The following is a 16,703-nucleotide window of genomic DNA, read 5'->3' on the forward strand; positions in this document are numbered from 1 at the left end:
AACCTTTATAGCATCATTCTCTTCTCTTTGCTGATCATTTATCATATTTTAGTTTAATATTAAAGAGCCATAGAATTTTCATTCCTTCTGGACAGTCTTAAAAAGTCCAATTTTAATAATGTAAAATTCAGAAATTTAGAATAAAATTGTAATCACTTTTTTTGTGTATGCGAGACTTGAGTCTCTGCTTTCCAGAGATTAAAATTCCGGAGTGTAGTAACAACCGGATAATAACAGTTTGCTATTATTCGAATTAAATATTTTATTGAAAATTACTTCAAGCAATCAAAATCGAAGAGCTCATACTCTGTATCTTAACTTTTATTTCTAAGTTCTTTTACACAATTTTTTTAGATCTCAAACAAAACATTTCCAAATGTACTGGACAAAATTTTACTCTTTGTTTCATCATCCTCACTTGGTTCCAGTACATTGATGCATCTCATCTCTATTTACCTGCAATGAAAGTAAATGAAAATTTTCAATATGTATGTATATATACATACACTAATCAGCCGAAACATTATGGCCACCCCAACACTGTAAGAGTCAACGCTGCTTAGTGAGTAGAAGTAAGAGCATATCGTTAATATTTCCGAAAAGAGAGAAAAAAATGAATAAATTGCTCAGGCACCCACATACTCCTTCAAAGAAAGAGGACGTCAAAGGATTTCGCTTGCTGATGTGAAATAGGTATTCACCTGTATCTTACATGACAGCTGGATTCAATGCCGGTGAAATTTCTGATCACACAGTTCATCGGACTATGCTGGATCTAGAATTTCGCTAGAGATGGCCCACCATCATGGTCGCTTACGACTACACGAATCCCATCACTGTGCTACGGATTAATCAAAAAGGGTTGCTTTATTAATGGGTATCCCTAATATCGGTGAGCATACATGGAATTATTATGAGGCTCCAGTTCAGAGCTTACAAACCTCGTGATGAACAGTACTTGCAAACCGGGTAGTCGTCCTTTGGCTCTTTACTAACAATTAGTATAGTTCATTCCAACACGAAGTTGAATCCCTTTTTTTATAAGGATGAACCAATATCAATAATCTAGGTGTGTGATCATATTAGTTTGGATGATTGGTATGCAGGGTGTTCTGTTAATGGACCGATAAACTCGGAGGGTTGTTAGTAGGCATCAAGAGAGGAACAAAAATTGCACTGGAACATGGTGTCGCAAACCACGTTGAGAGGGTGAAAATCACGAAAAACGCATGCAGACTCCGAGTCCAGAGGAGACGAAAGGTGGATGTCAGTTAATCGCTGAATTCGTTCGTGAGTTCGCTCACCATAACTGACGTACTCACCATATCTGGGTCACCTTAAATCACTCGTCAGCGGCCACCACTTCCAACAGCTCTGATAATAATTAATGAAATTAAATTTTTTTGTAGTTATTATTGTACTTGTTGTCGTTCCAGCATGACGTCGAAACCTGCATGCGTTTTTCGCGATTTTCACCCTCTCAACGTGGTTTGCGACACTATGTTCCATTGTAATTTTTGTTGCTTTTGATGTTTACTAACAACCCTCTGAGTTTGTCGGTCCATTAACAGAACACCCTGTACATATATTTCTCAACTTATTTTTCTGATTTGACTGTTTTTAATGAGCAAACGATACCAACCATGTATATTATGGATTAATAAGTGTTTTAATTTGTATGTTTTGGACTGAGTACATAGCACTGCGAATGTGAAGTAATGTGACTGGTATTTAAGTTTCATTTAGTTATACGGGGTGCATAGCAAACAGGGGGTATGGTATTTAGCTGGTGAACCGTTGATCCTATAGGTATACTTCCAATTAGAAAAAGTTTCCAAATAACGTGTAGTACTCAGGTATGTTGCAAGTGCAATGCATTCGTGTTGCAAGGGGTTGTATAGTTATTAAATGAAACATATTAACTTTTTATATAGTCCCGCGTGCCCCAAAACCTAATTAAAAAGTTGTTACCCTGTCTCTCCTGATACCAACGATAAAATTCCACGTTCTTAAGTGCAATATTCACAGAGATATTCGAATTCGAAAAACGGAGGAAAGTTAGGAAAAAAACAGTTCTAAATGCGGAAAAACCGTTTTACCCGCATTTAACGCTGTTTTTCCCAAATTTCCTCCGTTTTTCGGATTCGAATATCTCAGTGAATATTGCACTTCGAAACGTGGAATTTTTTTTTTGTTGGCATCAAAAGAGACAGGGCAACAATTTTTTTTAATTGGGTTTTGGGGGACACGGGAACTATATAAAAAGTTAACATTTTCATTTTAATAGCTATACAACCCCTTAAAACATGAATGCCATATCTGAGTACTACACATTATTTGGAAACTTTTTCCAACTGGAAGCATACCTAGGATCAACGGTTCACCAGTTAAATGCCCTACCACCTGTTTGCTATGCACCCTGTATATTTATTTACTTATTTATTTACCATGTATATAATCAACATTACGGATTACAATATCCGTACCGTAAAAAAATAAATAAATAAAACAGACTTGCGATATGAATGCAAATGCAAATACAAACGCCACAATAGACAAAGTGTCCAACGAGGTGGCTGAAAAAACATGCCAATAAAAAATATGGATGTCGAATATATATCTAAACTATATCAGAAATACAGCACCCCAATAAGAGGAATAAAAAAACCATAATTATGATCAAATATAAATATACACTGCCCATAAAAAAAATGTTAATGTTTTTTTTTTTCTTCAGAAAAATGAATTTGGGGAATGTTTATTTTTTCTACTTAAAGAAGTTTGTGGCTTTTTCTATCAATTTCTGTTCCCAAATCAGCTAAATGGTTAAGTTCTACGAGAACGCGGAATTCTGAAAATGACTGAAAAAATAGCTTAAACGTGGTAAAAAGAGAGTATTTTTCTGAAAAAAATTAAGGAGTCTTTAGTACAAATACAAAGGCCACAACAGAAAAAATGTCCAATGAGGTGGGTAATTAAGATTAGTATTTTAAAGATCTTATTAGTATTATTAAGATCTTTTTCCTCTCTCTTCGCTTAAAAACTTACAAGAAAAACGTTGAGAACTTTTGAAAAATATCAATAGTTTGTGTGAAAAGATATCGGTGATTTTTTTTTTTTCAGTTACACAGATGGAGTATACAGATATGTCTCATCTCTGGAAGTTATCTGTCAGCGATTAATGGCTGTTTCTATCACATGCTGCATCTTCAACCCTTTCAATTTCTTTCAAAAAGAAGAAATGTTCGTTAAGTTCCAGATTATCATCTCTGCCTCAAGATCAATAAAAATAGAAAGGAAAAGGCAATGACATCCTTTTATCAACTTCATCACTGTTTCTCCTTTCAGAGGAAATCTTTTTTTCCATGTATGTAAGAGAAAAAACCTTAACACATGTTGCTTCTCACTTAAGTATGCTTTTGATTATTTTTTCGAACTCATGCAGGCAGTTCACTGATTCTATTGATCCGTAACTCGGGCAAGAGGATGCTAAGATTCACGCCCTCTTCAGCACAATATATTGCTATGTCCCATCAACAGAAATGACAACTATGCCCAATCATCACAAATAAATGTTGTTAAAAAAACATATTTTTTATCTTATGCTGTATAAGAAGGTTGACACACAACTAAAACAAAATATTTGGATCGAATGTTTTCAAACGCTGAACTACGATCATTTAGCAAAATCTTTCTAACATTTGTTACAATAATATGGTACCTACGATAAGGCATAATTTTAGTGTTACCAGTTCACACCCGGGACACGCTAGTGGCAAGATGCTCGTATACCATAATGGAAACTATTGTTGGATAAGTGGGTTCAGTTCGATCCCGGAGAAGGACATAGGTATGTTTCTTTTTTTCTACCGAACCTGAGGGCGTCACCAATAGATGGTGCCTTCTCAATATGCCCTCGCAAAGTCTCCTCCATGTTCATGACGAGTACCAAAGTACAGTGTATCATGATTTTCTCTATAAAGAGAAGGATTTCTGACCCTACTCGATTGGTAATAAATTGCTGAATGGCGGTTTGACCGAAGATGGTATGCGTAGTTCACATAGGAGAATCACATATATTAGAAGAATCATGATGTTCATTCATACATGACATCAAATATATCTTAAACAGAGTTTGCTTTAAAAAGGAGGAGCTTCATTTTAATAAAATTTTATAAAACTAAAAAGAACCGTTAAAATTATGATTTTAATGTTCAGGATACGATTTCTTTCCTGTTACTTTTTCAGTCATTTCAGTCTAAAACTTCGAACTGATTTTTTCGTTCACCAATTGAAAAAAAAAATTCACACACATGATAAAATGTAACTTAAATCACACAAAAAAATTAGAGGTACCCCCCATTCTGCAGCAAACCCTTCAATTTACAAATATGACTACCGCAGTTTCATCAGAGTGCCTTGAGTTTCAATAGTTTTATATTTTCGGATATTTGAGGATAGAGAAATAGAGTAGAATATGCAGGGGGAGGGGGAGAGAATAATCAAAGAAAAATGCACTTAACGCTTCAATATGTTCAGCTTGTCGTAATACCTACGGCGAAAATCCATGATATCCGTACCCCTTCCAGCATCGTCTCCTTTAGCCTTTTCCTGTCCCACCTGAAAATGACAAAGAAAATTAAAAATGAGTTACAAGATAACGACAAGAATACACTAGTAACTGACCGATTGTAAACAACAATAGGACCTTCATTATCACTGTCATATATTCATTAGCATTGTCAATGCGAATTTTTTAGTAAGAATCATATACAAATTGAATTCACTTAAAGAACCCCAAGTGCAAAAGTTGTTTATCAGAAATTCAGATGGGCTATTGTGATTCCTAGTTAAGCATTTGATTCTAAAAGAAGAATCGATCCCCATTACCCCTGAAATATACTTTTTTTGACAAGCGCTCACTTTTCTTGTTTTTAATCTCGAACGTATATTGTCGTTCTTTTCCCATGGTGACATCCTTTATAAAAAGGGACAAAAGTCACAAATTATTGCATAATTAATAAGTGCAGCTTAGTTTTGCAATGCACATGAGCTTAATCGTCAGCGAAAGTTTAAGCCGTGATTCTTTTTTTCTGCATCTGAAAAGCACTGGATAATATTAATAATAGCTTCATTAAAAGCACTATTTGGATAAACTTCAGTTTTGATAGGCAACATTTTAATTTTAAATACACCAGACTCTCGACAATCCGGCATAGTTTGAAACAATAACACGTTAATTCAGCGGTTCTCAACCTGTGCTCTGTGTGTACTTCCCAGTGGCTTCGTGGTCGCTCGAGGAAAATAAAATAAATCTTTAAATTTGGTGAATAAATATTAAAAAAGAGGCCTGAGGGGCACCACCATAGAAATTATGTACCAGAAAGGGCTCCGCGAGGCAAAAAAGTTAAGAACCACTGCATTGATGAATTACATTACTTTTTCACATACGTGTAATCATTTATCAATGAACAGGAAAATACGTTTAAATAATTTTTGTAAGAACTTAGCCTACGTTTTACGTTCATGTTTTGTTCATTTTGAAAGTGTGTATTTGTATTGTACAACAGTGCTTCCCAACCTTTTTGATATAGTGGACCCCCCTTTAGTAAAGGTCAAGACACCACGGACTCACTGTATCGAAGGTCAATTTCCACGCTGCCTCTCCATGAAATCCAAAATGTGTTTTTTTCTTATAATTTGCATATCATAAAAAATGAAGTAATAAATTACAATTTCACAACATTAAATGTGTCCTTCATGCAATAATAGTAAATAAAAATGATCCTGCGGGCACACGGAGGTGCGTTGTAAAACACTGCTATACATTGTATATAATTTTGTTTCCTGCAATGAAGTTAGACATTATAAAGTTTATCTCGAAATATGTGCAAGATTTTTATTCTTGGTCTTATTTTTTCTGTAATAAATTTTTAAAACAGAACAGTTCAGAAGTGCATAACAAACACTCATTAAATACTCTCTTGTACTTCGAGGTCAGATAATATGAATACGAGCGGGTTTTGGTATAAAAAAAAAGATATTTTTGATGGTATGAGTGATGGTAGGGAGTACTGTATGTGTATATATGAAACTCCGGCCTGTCCGGCTTTTCTGTTATCCTGCTCGCCCTTCTGCCACATTACGCCGGATAGTCCGGAGTCTATTGTACTCCAAAACGTACTTCTTTGTCAGATGATCCTCCAGGTTCTTCTTTCCCCTTCTCAGTGTCTTCCATCTCAACATCCTGGAAGAAAAAAATTACGATATCCAGATGTAAATTTTAATGAAAAAAAGTATTGCTCATAAATTTGCCACATACATATGTCGTAAATTATCACATTCATAATGCCATTACATTATAATAACACTCATTTTTTATATATGTACATACAAAACAAATCGTCTGCATAAACTGTCAATTTGGTAACTCAACGTTAGAGTATGACCACCCTAAACTTTACCTTCTCAGTAGATGGCCCTGCACATGCTTCTTTCTTTTCCTTGGCAATTCTTTCTTTTCCTCCCTGAAGAAGAATATAATGTAGAAGATATAAATTTGATAGTGAATATTAAAATACCACTCACATATAAATTTGTGACATAGATGTTACGAAAAATATCTGCTATTAAAATTAATAAAACCAACACACTCTAAAAAGTACCTTCTTAGCAAATGACCAAGTTCTCTTCCCCTTGGCGACATCCTGAAGAGGAACATAATGTACAAGATATAAATTTGACAGTGATTAGTGAAAGTATAGCTCACATAAATTTCGTACATAGGTGTTGCAAAATATCTGGTATTAAGATCAAAAAACCAACACACACTCTAAAATATACCTTTTTAGCAGATGGTCCTTCACATGATTCTTCCTCCTCATCAGGATATTCCCTCCTCATGAGGACGCCCTAAAAGAAGAACATGCTTAACAATAGAAATGGGACGAATATTCAGCTGGTATTCGGCTTATTTGGCCCTTTTGCCGAATATTCGGTTCGGTCGTATGTTGCATAGGTATTCGGCGGAATATCTGCGTGAATCTAAGCACAACAAACTAATTTCAAGAAGTGAAACTAATTGGAATTTTTTCCATAACATTAAAATTTACTGAATATATTTTATTGTGTGGTCTATATCCCTTTCTATGAAAGAAGTTATGTCAGGGTTAATTTCTAGGATACGGAAAACATGAAACTGAAAATAAAATCCTACTGCAATAAGGTGGAAGTTGAGCATTAACTATACTCAAGTTCACCAACTGAATGATGTGCCTACACAAGATGCGTATTGAGCTACTGAAAGAGGCAAAAGTGGCAAAGAACGTCTAAAGAGGAAAAAATGAGAAAATAAATCATAAATTTTATGATGCATTACTAATTGAGAGTAAATAATGGTTGAAATTTTTCTCAATTAGATGCAAAATTGCTAACAAGTGTCGATAAAAAAATTGATTCTGTAAATAATATTAAAATGCAATATATCATCGTTAAATTTGATTACCAGTATCATAGCAATAAAAATCCTTCAACTGCCAGTTTTTTTATATTTATTTAAATAATTAATTAAAAAATTAAAATTCAATTTCAATCATTTGGATTTACCCCATTAATTTTATTTTCAATTAAAAACATCAATTTTATTTACAATTGTGATGAATTTTAAGAAAATTGATATTCGGCTGTCCAATATCGGTTATTCGGCCCAATCACCGTCCGTCCCATATCTAATTAACAAGATGTAAGTTTGGAAGTGATTACAGTGGAAGTATCGCTCATAAATTCGTTATATATGGGAGCTGGAAAGATAGTATTGTAGAAGCACCGATGGTGCGAAGGTGCATAGGAACATGAAAAGACTGCGGTTCCTAGCATAAGTCCATAAATTAGCCATAGCTGTCCTATACGCTCATGGTGTTGCGTATTCGGACAGAAAAGCTGCACTTTGGTAGTGTGAAATAGGATTTCTCTAAGCTATAGCTTCGAAGAAAACAGCGTGCATAGATCAAAATTGGGACGGTTGCGTGACAGGAATTTTATCAACGAATGCCATTCTGTGGTAATGATGCACTACCGTATCAGACAATAGTTTGATTGCAGCATTTCGGAATGCATCGACTCAATCAATCTCTCGCGTGACTCCTTTTGTTACACTTCTGGTATAGTAAGTGATTTACTTCATCGACTCAAGAGAGAGAGAACACTTGCAACTTTCATATATTTTTTTCCCCATAAATAAATAAATTCAAACAAAACACTGAATAAATTGCATTTGCCTGAGATAGATGCCCTCCTATTTTGACAGGACTGGAGCGCTCCTTCAAAAACATATATGCGAATGGAACTACCACTAGTGTTTAGTCTCAGAGTTGCGAGAACGGGTCTTGATTTACGAATATGGCTGGTGTCATCAAGTATTGCTCTCATACTGTAATGCCATTAATCTCTTATGTTTTATTAAATATGCAAAATATATTCTTTGCATAAATGGCTATTGTGGTTCCCCAGACAAAAAGACAGATACCTTATAATGCGCCTTTTTAGCAGGTGATCTTTCATGTGTTCCTATCCCAACAAAATCTTTCCTCACCATGACAAGAACCTAAGAGAGAAACATGTCAAGCAAGAGATAAATTTAACAATTATCAGTGAAAGTATTACTCACATACAAATTGATACCATAGACATCACAAAGTTTCACATTCATAACGCCAACAATGTTTTTTCTAATTCTGTTTTTTACATCTACAAAGCATATTATTTGAATAAATTTCTATTTTAATAGCCCATAATCTATGCGCAAAAAATGTATCTGTTGAAGACCGCGAAGCATCCAAGAGTTCTCAATGGTTGTGTGCGATTTCGCACTTATGAGTAATGGATGGACACTCTATAATTAATTTTCCAATTTAATTTTTAGTCTAAGATTAGCATTATGCTAATTTGAGTTGTACCATATTCCCTAGTTGACATAAATGGATGCTCTTCTGATGACGAGCAAAGACTAGAAAAAAATTGAAAACCCCCATGCTGCTTTAAAATGTACCTTCTTGACAAGTGGTCTGCCAGAAGCTTCCTTCTCTTCAACAGCATCTCCTTTCTTCATGACAACATCCTAGAAGACAAACATGATAAAACAACGTAAATTCGAAAACAGAAAGTGAAAATATAAGACAAATTAGTTATATAAATGTTACAAAATATTCCATAAATAAATTACGAAAAAAAATATTTTTATTTTTTATGATCCTTGAGTTTGTACAGTGTGAAAAACTTTACATCTATGTACAAATGTATCTGTTGAAGACCGCGAAGCACCCAAGAGTGCTCAATGGTTGTGTGCGATTTAGTACTTGTGAGTTATGAACGGACACACTATAATCAATTTTCTAATTCAATTTTTAATCTATGATGAATTCAGGTTGATCATATTCCCTACTTGACATAAATGCATGTTGACGAATTCTGATGAGGAACAAAGACAGTGCTCATCAACTGGAAAAATTGAAGACCCCTTACTGATTTAAAATGTACCTTCTTGGCAGATGGTATGCCGCAAGCTCCCTTCTCTTCATCAGCATCTCCTTTCTTCATGATAACATCCTAGGAAACAAACATGATAAAACAACTTAAATTCGAAAGTAGACAATGAAAATACGATACAAATTTGTTACAAATGTTGTCAAATATGCCCCGAATAAATAACGAAAAATATTCTAATTTTTATGATCCTTGAGTTTGTACATCGAGAAAAACTTTACATCTATGTACAAATGTAGCTGTTCAAGACAGCGAAGCACTCAAGGGCGCTCAATGGTTGTGTGCGATTTCGTACTTGTGAGTTATGAACGGACACATCATAATAAATTTTCTAATTCAATTTTTAGTCTATAATGATTTGAGTTTGATCATATTCCCTAGTTGACATGAATGCATGTTGACGAATTCTGATGACGAACAAAGACAGTGCTCATCAACTGGAAGAACTGAAGACACCATACTGATTTAAAATGTACCTCCTTGGCAGATGGCATGTCACAAGTTTCCTTTTCTTCATCAGCATCTCCTTTCTTCATGATAACATCCTAGAAGACAAACATGATAAAAAAAAACGTAAATTCGAAAGTAGACAATGAAAATACGATACAAATTTGTTACATAAATTTTATAAAATATGCCACAAATAAATAACGAAAAAATATTCTTATTTTTATGATCCTGGAGCTCGTACAGCGGGAAAAACTTAACATCTATTGGGGGAATTGGATGAACACAGGAGTCGAGGAGATATGATCGAAGTGTTCAAAATTTTCAATGGGATCGATAGGATGGACCATGAACACCGCCAATCGACTGCTTTTTAATTGCATTTTCAAATGGGTTGCTGTATTTTTGAAATATATGACATCCATATTTTTATGGGGATCTTTTTCTCAGCCACCTCGTTGGGCATTTTGCCTGTCGTGGCGTTGTATTTGTACAAATGTAGCTGTTGAAGACCGCGAAGCACTCAAGAGCGCTGGATGGTTGTGCGCGATTTCGTACTTGTGAATTATGGACGGACACACCATAATAAATTTTCTAATTCTATTTTTAATCTAAAATAAGCATTATGCTAATTTGAGTTTGATCATATTCCCTAGTTGACATAAATGGGTGTTCTTCTGATGATGAAAAAAGACAGTGCTCATCAACTTATAAGAAATGAAGACCCCCCCATACGCTTTAAAATGTACCTTCTTGGCAGATGGTATGTCACAAGTTTCCTTTTCTTCATCAGCATCTCCTTTCTTCATGATAACATCCTAGGAGACAAACATGATAAAACAACGTAAATTCGAAAGTAGGCAATGAGAATGTGATACAATTTTGTTGCATAAATGTTGCAAAATATACCTCAAATAAATAACAACAAAAAAAATACTGTTCTTATGATCCTTGAGCTTGTATAATGTGAAAAACTGTAATTGTACATCTGAGTACAAAATAATGTAACAAAAACTGTGACTTTTGCAGCATATTTGTCGCTGGTGTTCCAAAATTTACGTTTCTGACCACAATACACATGCGCGCGTACACACACGAACCACATACTTATATATCTACACTCAGGGCCGCAACTAGGGGGGGGGGGAGCAGGCGGGTCTCATGCCCCGGACGCTAGACCCGAGGGAGCGTAAATTTCATTCTGAAACCTCTCCTTCAACATTACAAGGGGACTTCAAAATGCGTGCTTGCCCCGGGTGACCAAGCATCTAGTTGCGGCTCTGTCTACACTCGTAGTTTATATAAGTGTATACAAGTATGCATATAAAGGAATTTTACTCATATACTGGGGCGCGGTAGCTCAGGTCGATAAGATACTAGCCTAAAATACCAAAGGATGTTTAGAGGTGTCGCGAGTTCGATACCCGGTTCGTCCTTGTCAGAAAACTTTCCTGACACAGGGGTACAACAGAAACGGCGACATGACCACAGAAAAAATTGCTACCGCAGGGAGTTCCCCATCGAGGGGGACCTCTCGATGAGTATCAAAAAACAAGCCTGCCGTTCGGAATCGGCAATAAATTGTAGGTCGTGGTCTAATTAGCCCTGGTGTGTAGAAAATGACCGTGATGCGACAAAAATGATCAAATTTCTCGTATACTACAAAAGAAACTTATGTTTGAAAATTCACACACATTCAGTCAATCAGGGCCGCAACTAGATGTTTGGTCAGCCGGGGCAAGAACCACCCCCTCGTAATGTTGACGAAGAGGTTAAAGGGTGAAATTTTCGCGCCCTCTTTAGTAAGGCACCTGGGGCACCAGATCCGCATGCTCCCCCTTCCCCTAGTTGCGGCCCTGCAGGAAATACTTCACTGCAAACGTACAGGATCTCTTTTATAAATTTTTACTTGAGGTGGATAAATATGCATAAGTTTATGAATTTTAGGACTTTTACCTCCTTTGATGGGATTTCTACTGCTTTATCTTCCAATGCGAAAGAAAATGTCTTGTCCATCTCAAAACCTTAATAAATATTAATAATAATGAATGTGGAATTCTCCATAAAATAAAAAACAAGAATTACAAAACACGGAAGACAATAAATATGGTATATATAATAAAATGGCTTCTTCTTTCTCTCTCTCTAAGCAGTCCATAACTGTGGCCTGGTGGCAATTTACTATCGTTGCTTCCCTCCTCCAGGGAGTAAAGAAGGTTAAAAAGTTGGTTCTTGTATGGCAGTGGTTCCCAAACTTTTTGAAGCGTGACCCTCTTTTTAGAACAAAAAATTCATCAGCGACTCCACCTACATAAGCTGACCATATGTCCCGGTTTTCTGAGACATCCCGATTTCCTGTGTATATGTGCTGTCTCGAAAGCACTTTTCGGAACGCTTGTTTCGGTTTTAATTAAGACGATATTGGCTTTTGACAAAATATTAAATTTTTTTTCTAATATTATATAAATATTTATTTTGTTTTTTGACGTCCGACAAGCAGAGGAAGCCAGCATTGGTTACCTTAAGGGTATACTGCCCCTTCACGACAATGCTAGACCGCATGTGCCGTGAGTATCAAGGAATACATAATGCGACTCGATTGGAAGACTTTGTGTCATCTACCATACTTTCGTTAACAGATTGTCACCTTTTATATTCCCTCCTGGGAATCAACCTTCATGAGAAATCCATCGCAAATGACGTATACTTGCAGCAGGATCTCCCGAAACTTTTTCAAGATTCCCGATTTTTGCCGTCAACGGACCACCGTTATCCAGCAAAAAGTACTGGATGCCGATTACTTTGAGGACTAACGGAATTCAACCAATCCCAACAGTGTCACATCTATCAGACATGTCTGCAAAAATAATCGTAGATGAATAATTTTTCTAATTATTCATATTAGTTAGATATTTCTTTTTCGTTTTTATACTAAAGTGTAGCCATCTTCAGGATTGGTAGTGGAACCCGAAAACACCATTTTTTCTGATGGAAAAACAGTCCCAGAATCTGAAGAGATGGTATTTTTTCGGCCTGAAATATACTGAGAAATTGAATTTTCTGGATGTTATGCCGAAACTTTTCTTTCCAAATATCAGTTTCGGCATAACATCTAGAAAATTCAATTTCCCAGTTCCAGAATCATTTACGTGACATTTAGTGAAGGTTATCACAGTAAAAAGCTTATCGCTTGAAGGTTTATCGCCAAAAAAGTCTTATGTAACCATCTCTTCAAATGTAAATTTGACGCCAAATGCCATACGGCAAATCTCAATCACTTCGCCAATTCAAAACGCCAATCTTAAAGCAACCTTGCCTTGAGCATACAATTCTCCACTCACAACCCGTTTGTGCGTGGGCGGAAATAAAAGCAGAAAAGTAAAAGCTAGGCATATATATATATATATATATATATATTTTTTTTTTTCCCCCTCCTCTTCCCCCCGCAAAACCCTACCACAGTGCACCCTCACATAGCGGATGCTCCCCTTAGCGGATACTTTTTTATAGTTATGTCGACGGGTTTCAATGTATTTTACCATCCATTAACGGACACTCCTCGTCAGCGGACAAAATTTTCGGTCCCATGAATGTCCGTTATCGAGAGGTTTTACTGTACTTTATTATGTGGGTTTCCCTTGAACATTTTTAGCAGCGGCTTATAAAAAAACCATTTTCAGTGTCACTAAAAATGAAGACATTTCTTCCTACACAATCAATTTGAAATCAATTATAAACAATAAATTATAAGTGAAAAGTTTTATTTAAAATTTTGTATTTCAAACTTGCGTAGAAATTTACTGTTCCCCATGTGGAAACTGTTAATTTTTTTTTATCAATTTTATAAAAACTGATCCGGTCATGTTTATTCCTGTATTGTTCTATTCTCATCAAAAGATCTCTCGTGGGGAACAGTTACGGAACCACTGGGAACTGATAAATTATTATGTTCAGGGACTTTTGGATCATCTGATTTTTAAAACGTGATTAGTATTTATTTATACAGTGAACAAAGTTGATATTGAGATTATTATTGCAGTATAGACAGTGCCCTTTTCTCGCCCAGGCCCAAAAATTATTGAACATGGAACTTTCCCATTTTGTTGAATTTAGGAATGCTGTTTTTGAAACTGAAGATGGTGATGGATTGTAAAATAAGCAAATGCCAAGTATGATATTTCGAATCATATATAGATATTCAGAATTTTTTTAAAGTATATTTGCAATATCTCAAAGAACGCCAAGTGGGGTCCCGAAAATTAATGTTGCCGATGGCTCAAATTCGAGAGAAATACGCCCTCACGACAGAAACGAAGAGCTTAGACCTCAGTGGTTTACAACATGTGTTTATTATTCCCCTGGAAATGCGCAGGGGGCTTACATACCACTAGAAAATCGTTGACGTTGTAAAAATAAACCATTACAGCGGAACCTCTCCATAATGGACACCGAAATGTTTGTCCGAAAACGGGTGTCCGTTGAAGCTTCATGGGCCGTTATGGGAGGTTTCACTGTATTAATTTTTTAAATCATGCATTAGTTACTCAGTACTTTTACTTGGGTTGAAAGAAATGCTGACCCTAACTGCAACTTCCACAATTCAAATCAAGAAAAACAATGCACCAGTACTGTGTACTCTTACGTACCGTTGAAAAAAAAAGCTCTGGTTATGTCACTTATATCGTTTTATTTTATTGTTCATTTTTGCAACACTCTCTCAGCTGTGGTCACTCATCCCTTTAACAGCACATAAATATCAGAAAGAATCAATTTATAGCTAATTAAATACTCAATTTCAGGAAAATTTTTTTTTTTTAAAACAAACACACAAAATCCATGGCTCAAATAATTAGCACAAATATCGTGACGCCATACACACAAACTTTTCATTTGATTAAGCACCATGCCAACCTTGATACCTTTTACGTGTATCAAATTATTAGACCGGGGAACTAGTTTAACCAATCCTTAAAACTCAATACGAATAGATAACACTGTATTGTTCATGCAACACTAGTGTGGTGTGCCCTAATTCACTGACTGCCTATCTCAATAGAAGGAACAATACTCGAGACAAGTTGCACTAACTATTCCACAAAAAATTTTAAATATTCAAATGTAAAGTTTCTAAAAAAAATGTCTTGTTATCATGGAAAAGTAACAAGACTAGCATTTTTATCCTAAAGTTCCAATTGTGAAATACAGCCAACGCCCTTTTTTACGAACTTGAACGGACTTGAACAATTCGTTCATGGAAGTTGAAGATTCGTGAACGGGAAACACACACACACGTTCAAAGATACCACACATTGTTTGATATTAGGGGACTTGTTCGTAAAACGTGTCAGTTCATAAATCGAGCGTCAATTGTATTGTCGCATTTTGGAATTGCACGTGCGTTTTAAAAATGGGAAATATAACACCGGCAGTTCGACAGCGCACAATGAACGTAAACTCACTTACCTGAATGTAATTTCCAAAAACCAAATTGAAGAAATACCAATAAGCCTGGTTTCTGTCTTCTCTGGAAAAAACGGAATTTCTGAAAATAACGGAAATTCTTCAATGCTCAAAACTCGCAAGAACGACGAACTAGTTCGCACCTCCTCACTCGTCCAACACTAGAGCGCTTCTGGAGGATGCGCGGCGCAGTCCTTCTCCAACAGCCACACCAGTGACGTACTACTTCAGCCGGTGATTCTGAGTCACCAAGCCAACAACCAATCCTAAGCCATAGAGTATGGAAGTATATATAAGCAATGTTACATTTGGATATTTGCAGATAAAGGTTCCAAATAAAACAAATATTTAGGGAAAGATGGAGTTTCTCTCTAACGACGGCAATAATTCAGCCACCAGATGAGTAAAAAAAAGAGACGGGATAATTTACCGTGAAAATTCGGTGCAGAAATCGACTCACCAAGATCAACGTATGTATATAATATGATAGAAAAGAGAGAGAAAAAAATAACGAAACCCCCCTTTCTTTTGGACTTTACTCAATCGAGGTCAACAGTAAACTTCCCAAACTTTTGGTCATTGAAATATATTTCTACCATCCTTTGATGCGAGCCGTCGATTTGATTTCTATTTGATATCAAAAGGAATGAAATGACTCCGATCTCTCATTAATTTTTGAAACAACTGTAGATAAGAAATAAACAATCAAAGGGTAGAACTGATTTTCCGAAATCATCAAGAAATCGACTTTTGGAAATAACAATAAATCACTATTTAGATTCACACACAAATTTTATTGACGATTATACCCATATCATGAGGCATCTTCAAGATACTGAATATACAGATACAAATATTAGGAAAAACAGAACAGGCGAAAATGTCGAACGAGGTGGCTGAGAAAAAGATGCCCATAACAAATATGGATGTCATATATTTCTAAAATACAACAACCCCCAATTAAAAATGCAAAAAAAAAAACTATATACATGGTATAAAATATAATACAGTGCCCATAAAAAATATTTATGGTTGTCTTATCTAAGTATGGATAACTTCTTGTTTACCGTTTTTCTTTTTAAACGTGTCAATCGTGTTGTGTTAGACTTTACTACCCCCGGGGTAAAGCTATTCCATTTATTAACAACATTATTGCAGAGGTTTTCCGTGGTTCCCAACTTCGAGGCGCGATTGCGAGCTGATCTTCCCGTTAAAAATCCCGCCACAGAGCGCAACAGCTCTACAACGCTACAAAT

General features: G+C 35.7%; 1 protein-coding gene across 3 annotated transcripts; it reads right to left on the minus strand.

Moving 5' to 3' along the window:
* Positions 1-383: 383 nt before the first annotated feature.
* LOC149072959 (uncharacterized) lies at positions 384-15,598 on the minus strand. Of its 3 annotated transcripts, none has more exons than XM_089246790.1 (13): positions 15,451-15,598; positions 11,944-12,011; positions 10,737-10,805; positions 10,017-10,085; positions 9,535-9,603; positions 9,047-9,115; positions 8,525-8,602; positions 6,844-6,912; positions 6,666-6,707; positions 6,465-6,527; positions 6,185-6,247; positions 4,557-4,620; positions 384-456 (listed from the first exon to the last, which is right to left on the minus strand). In XM_089246790.1, the coding sequence occupies exons 2-13, from the start codon at positions 12,001-12,003 to the stop codon at positions 449-451; spliced, it is 723 nt and encodes a 240-aa protein (XP_089102916.1). In that variant the 5' UTR covers positions 12,004-12,011; positions 15,451-15,598; the 3' UTR covers positions 384-448. The 3 variants fall into 3 exon arrangements, with proteins under 3 accessions (XP_089102916.1, XP_089102915.1, XP_089102917.1); XM_089246789.1 differs by having other exon boundaries at positions 387-456; positions 4,524-4,620; XM_089246791.1 differs by lacking the exon at positions 6,844-6,912 and having other exon boundaries at positions 387-456; positions 4,524-4,620.
* Between the last annotated feature and the right edge of the window lie 1,105 nt (positions 15,599-16,703).

Source organism: Pholcus phalangioides, unplaced genomic scaffold (genome assembly GCF_987345545.1).
Source record: "Pholcus phalangioides strain wild (caught in Gottingen) unplaced genomic scaffold, Ppha-v1.0 ptg000017l_1, whole genome shotgun sequence".
Classification (NCBI taxonomy): Eukaryota; Metazoa; Arthropoda; class Arachnida; order Araneae; family Pholcidae; genus Pholcus; species Pholcus phalangioides.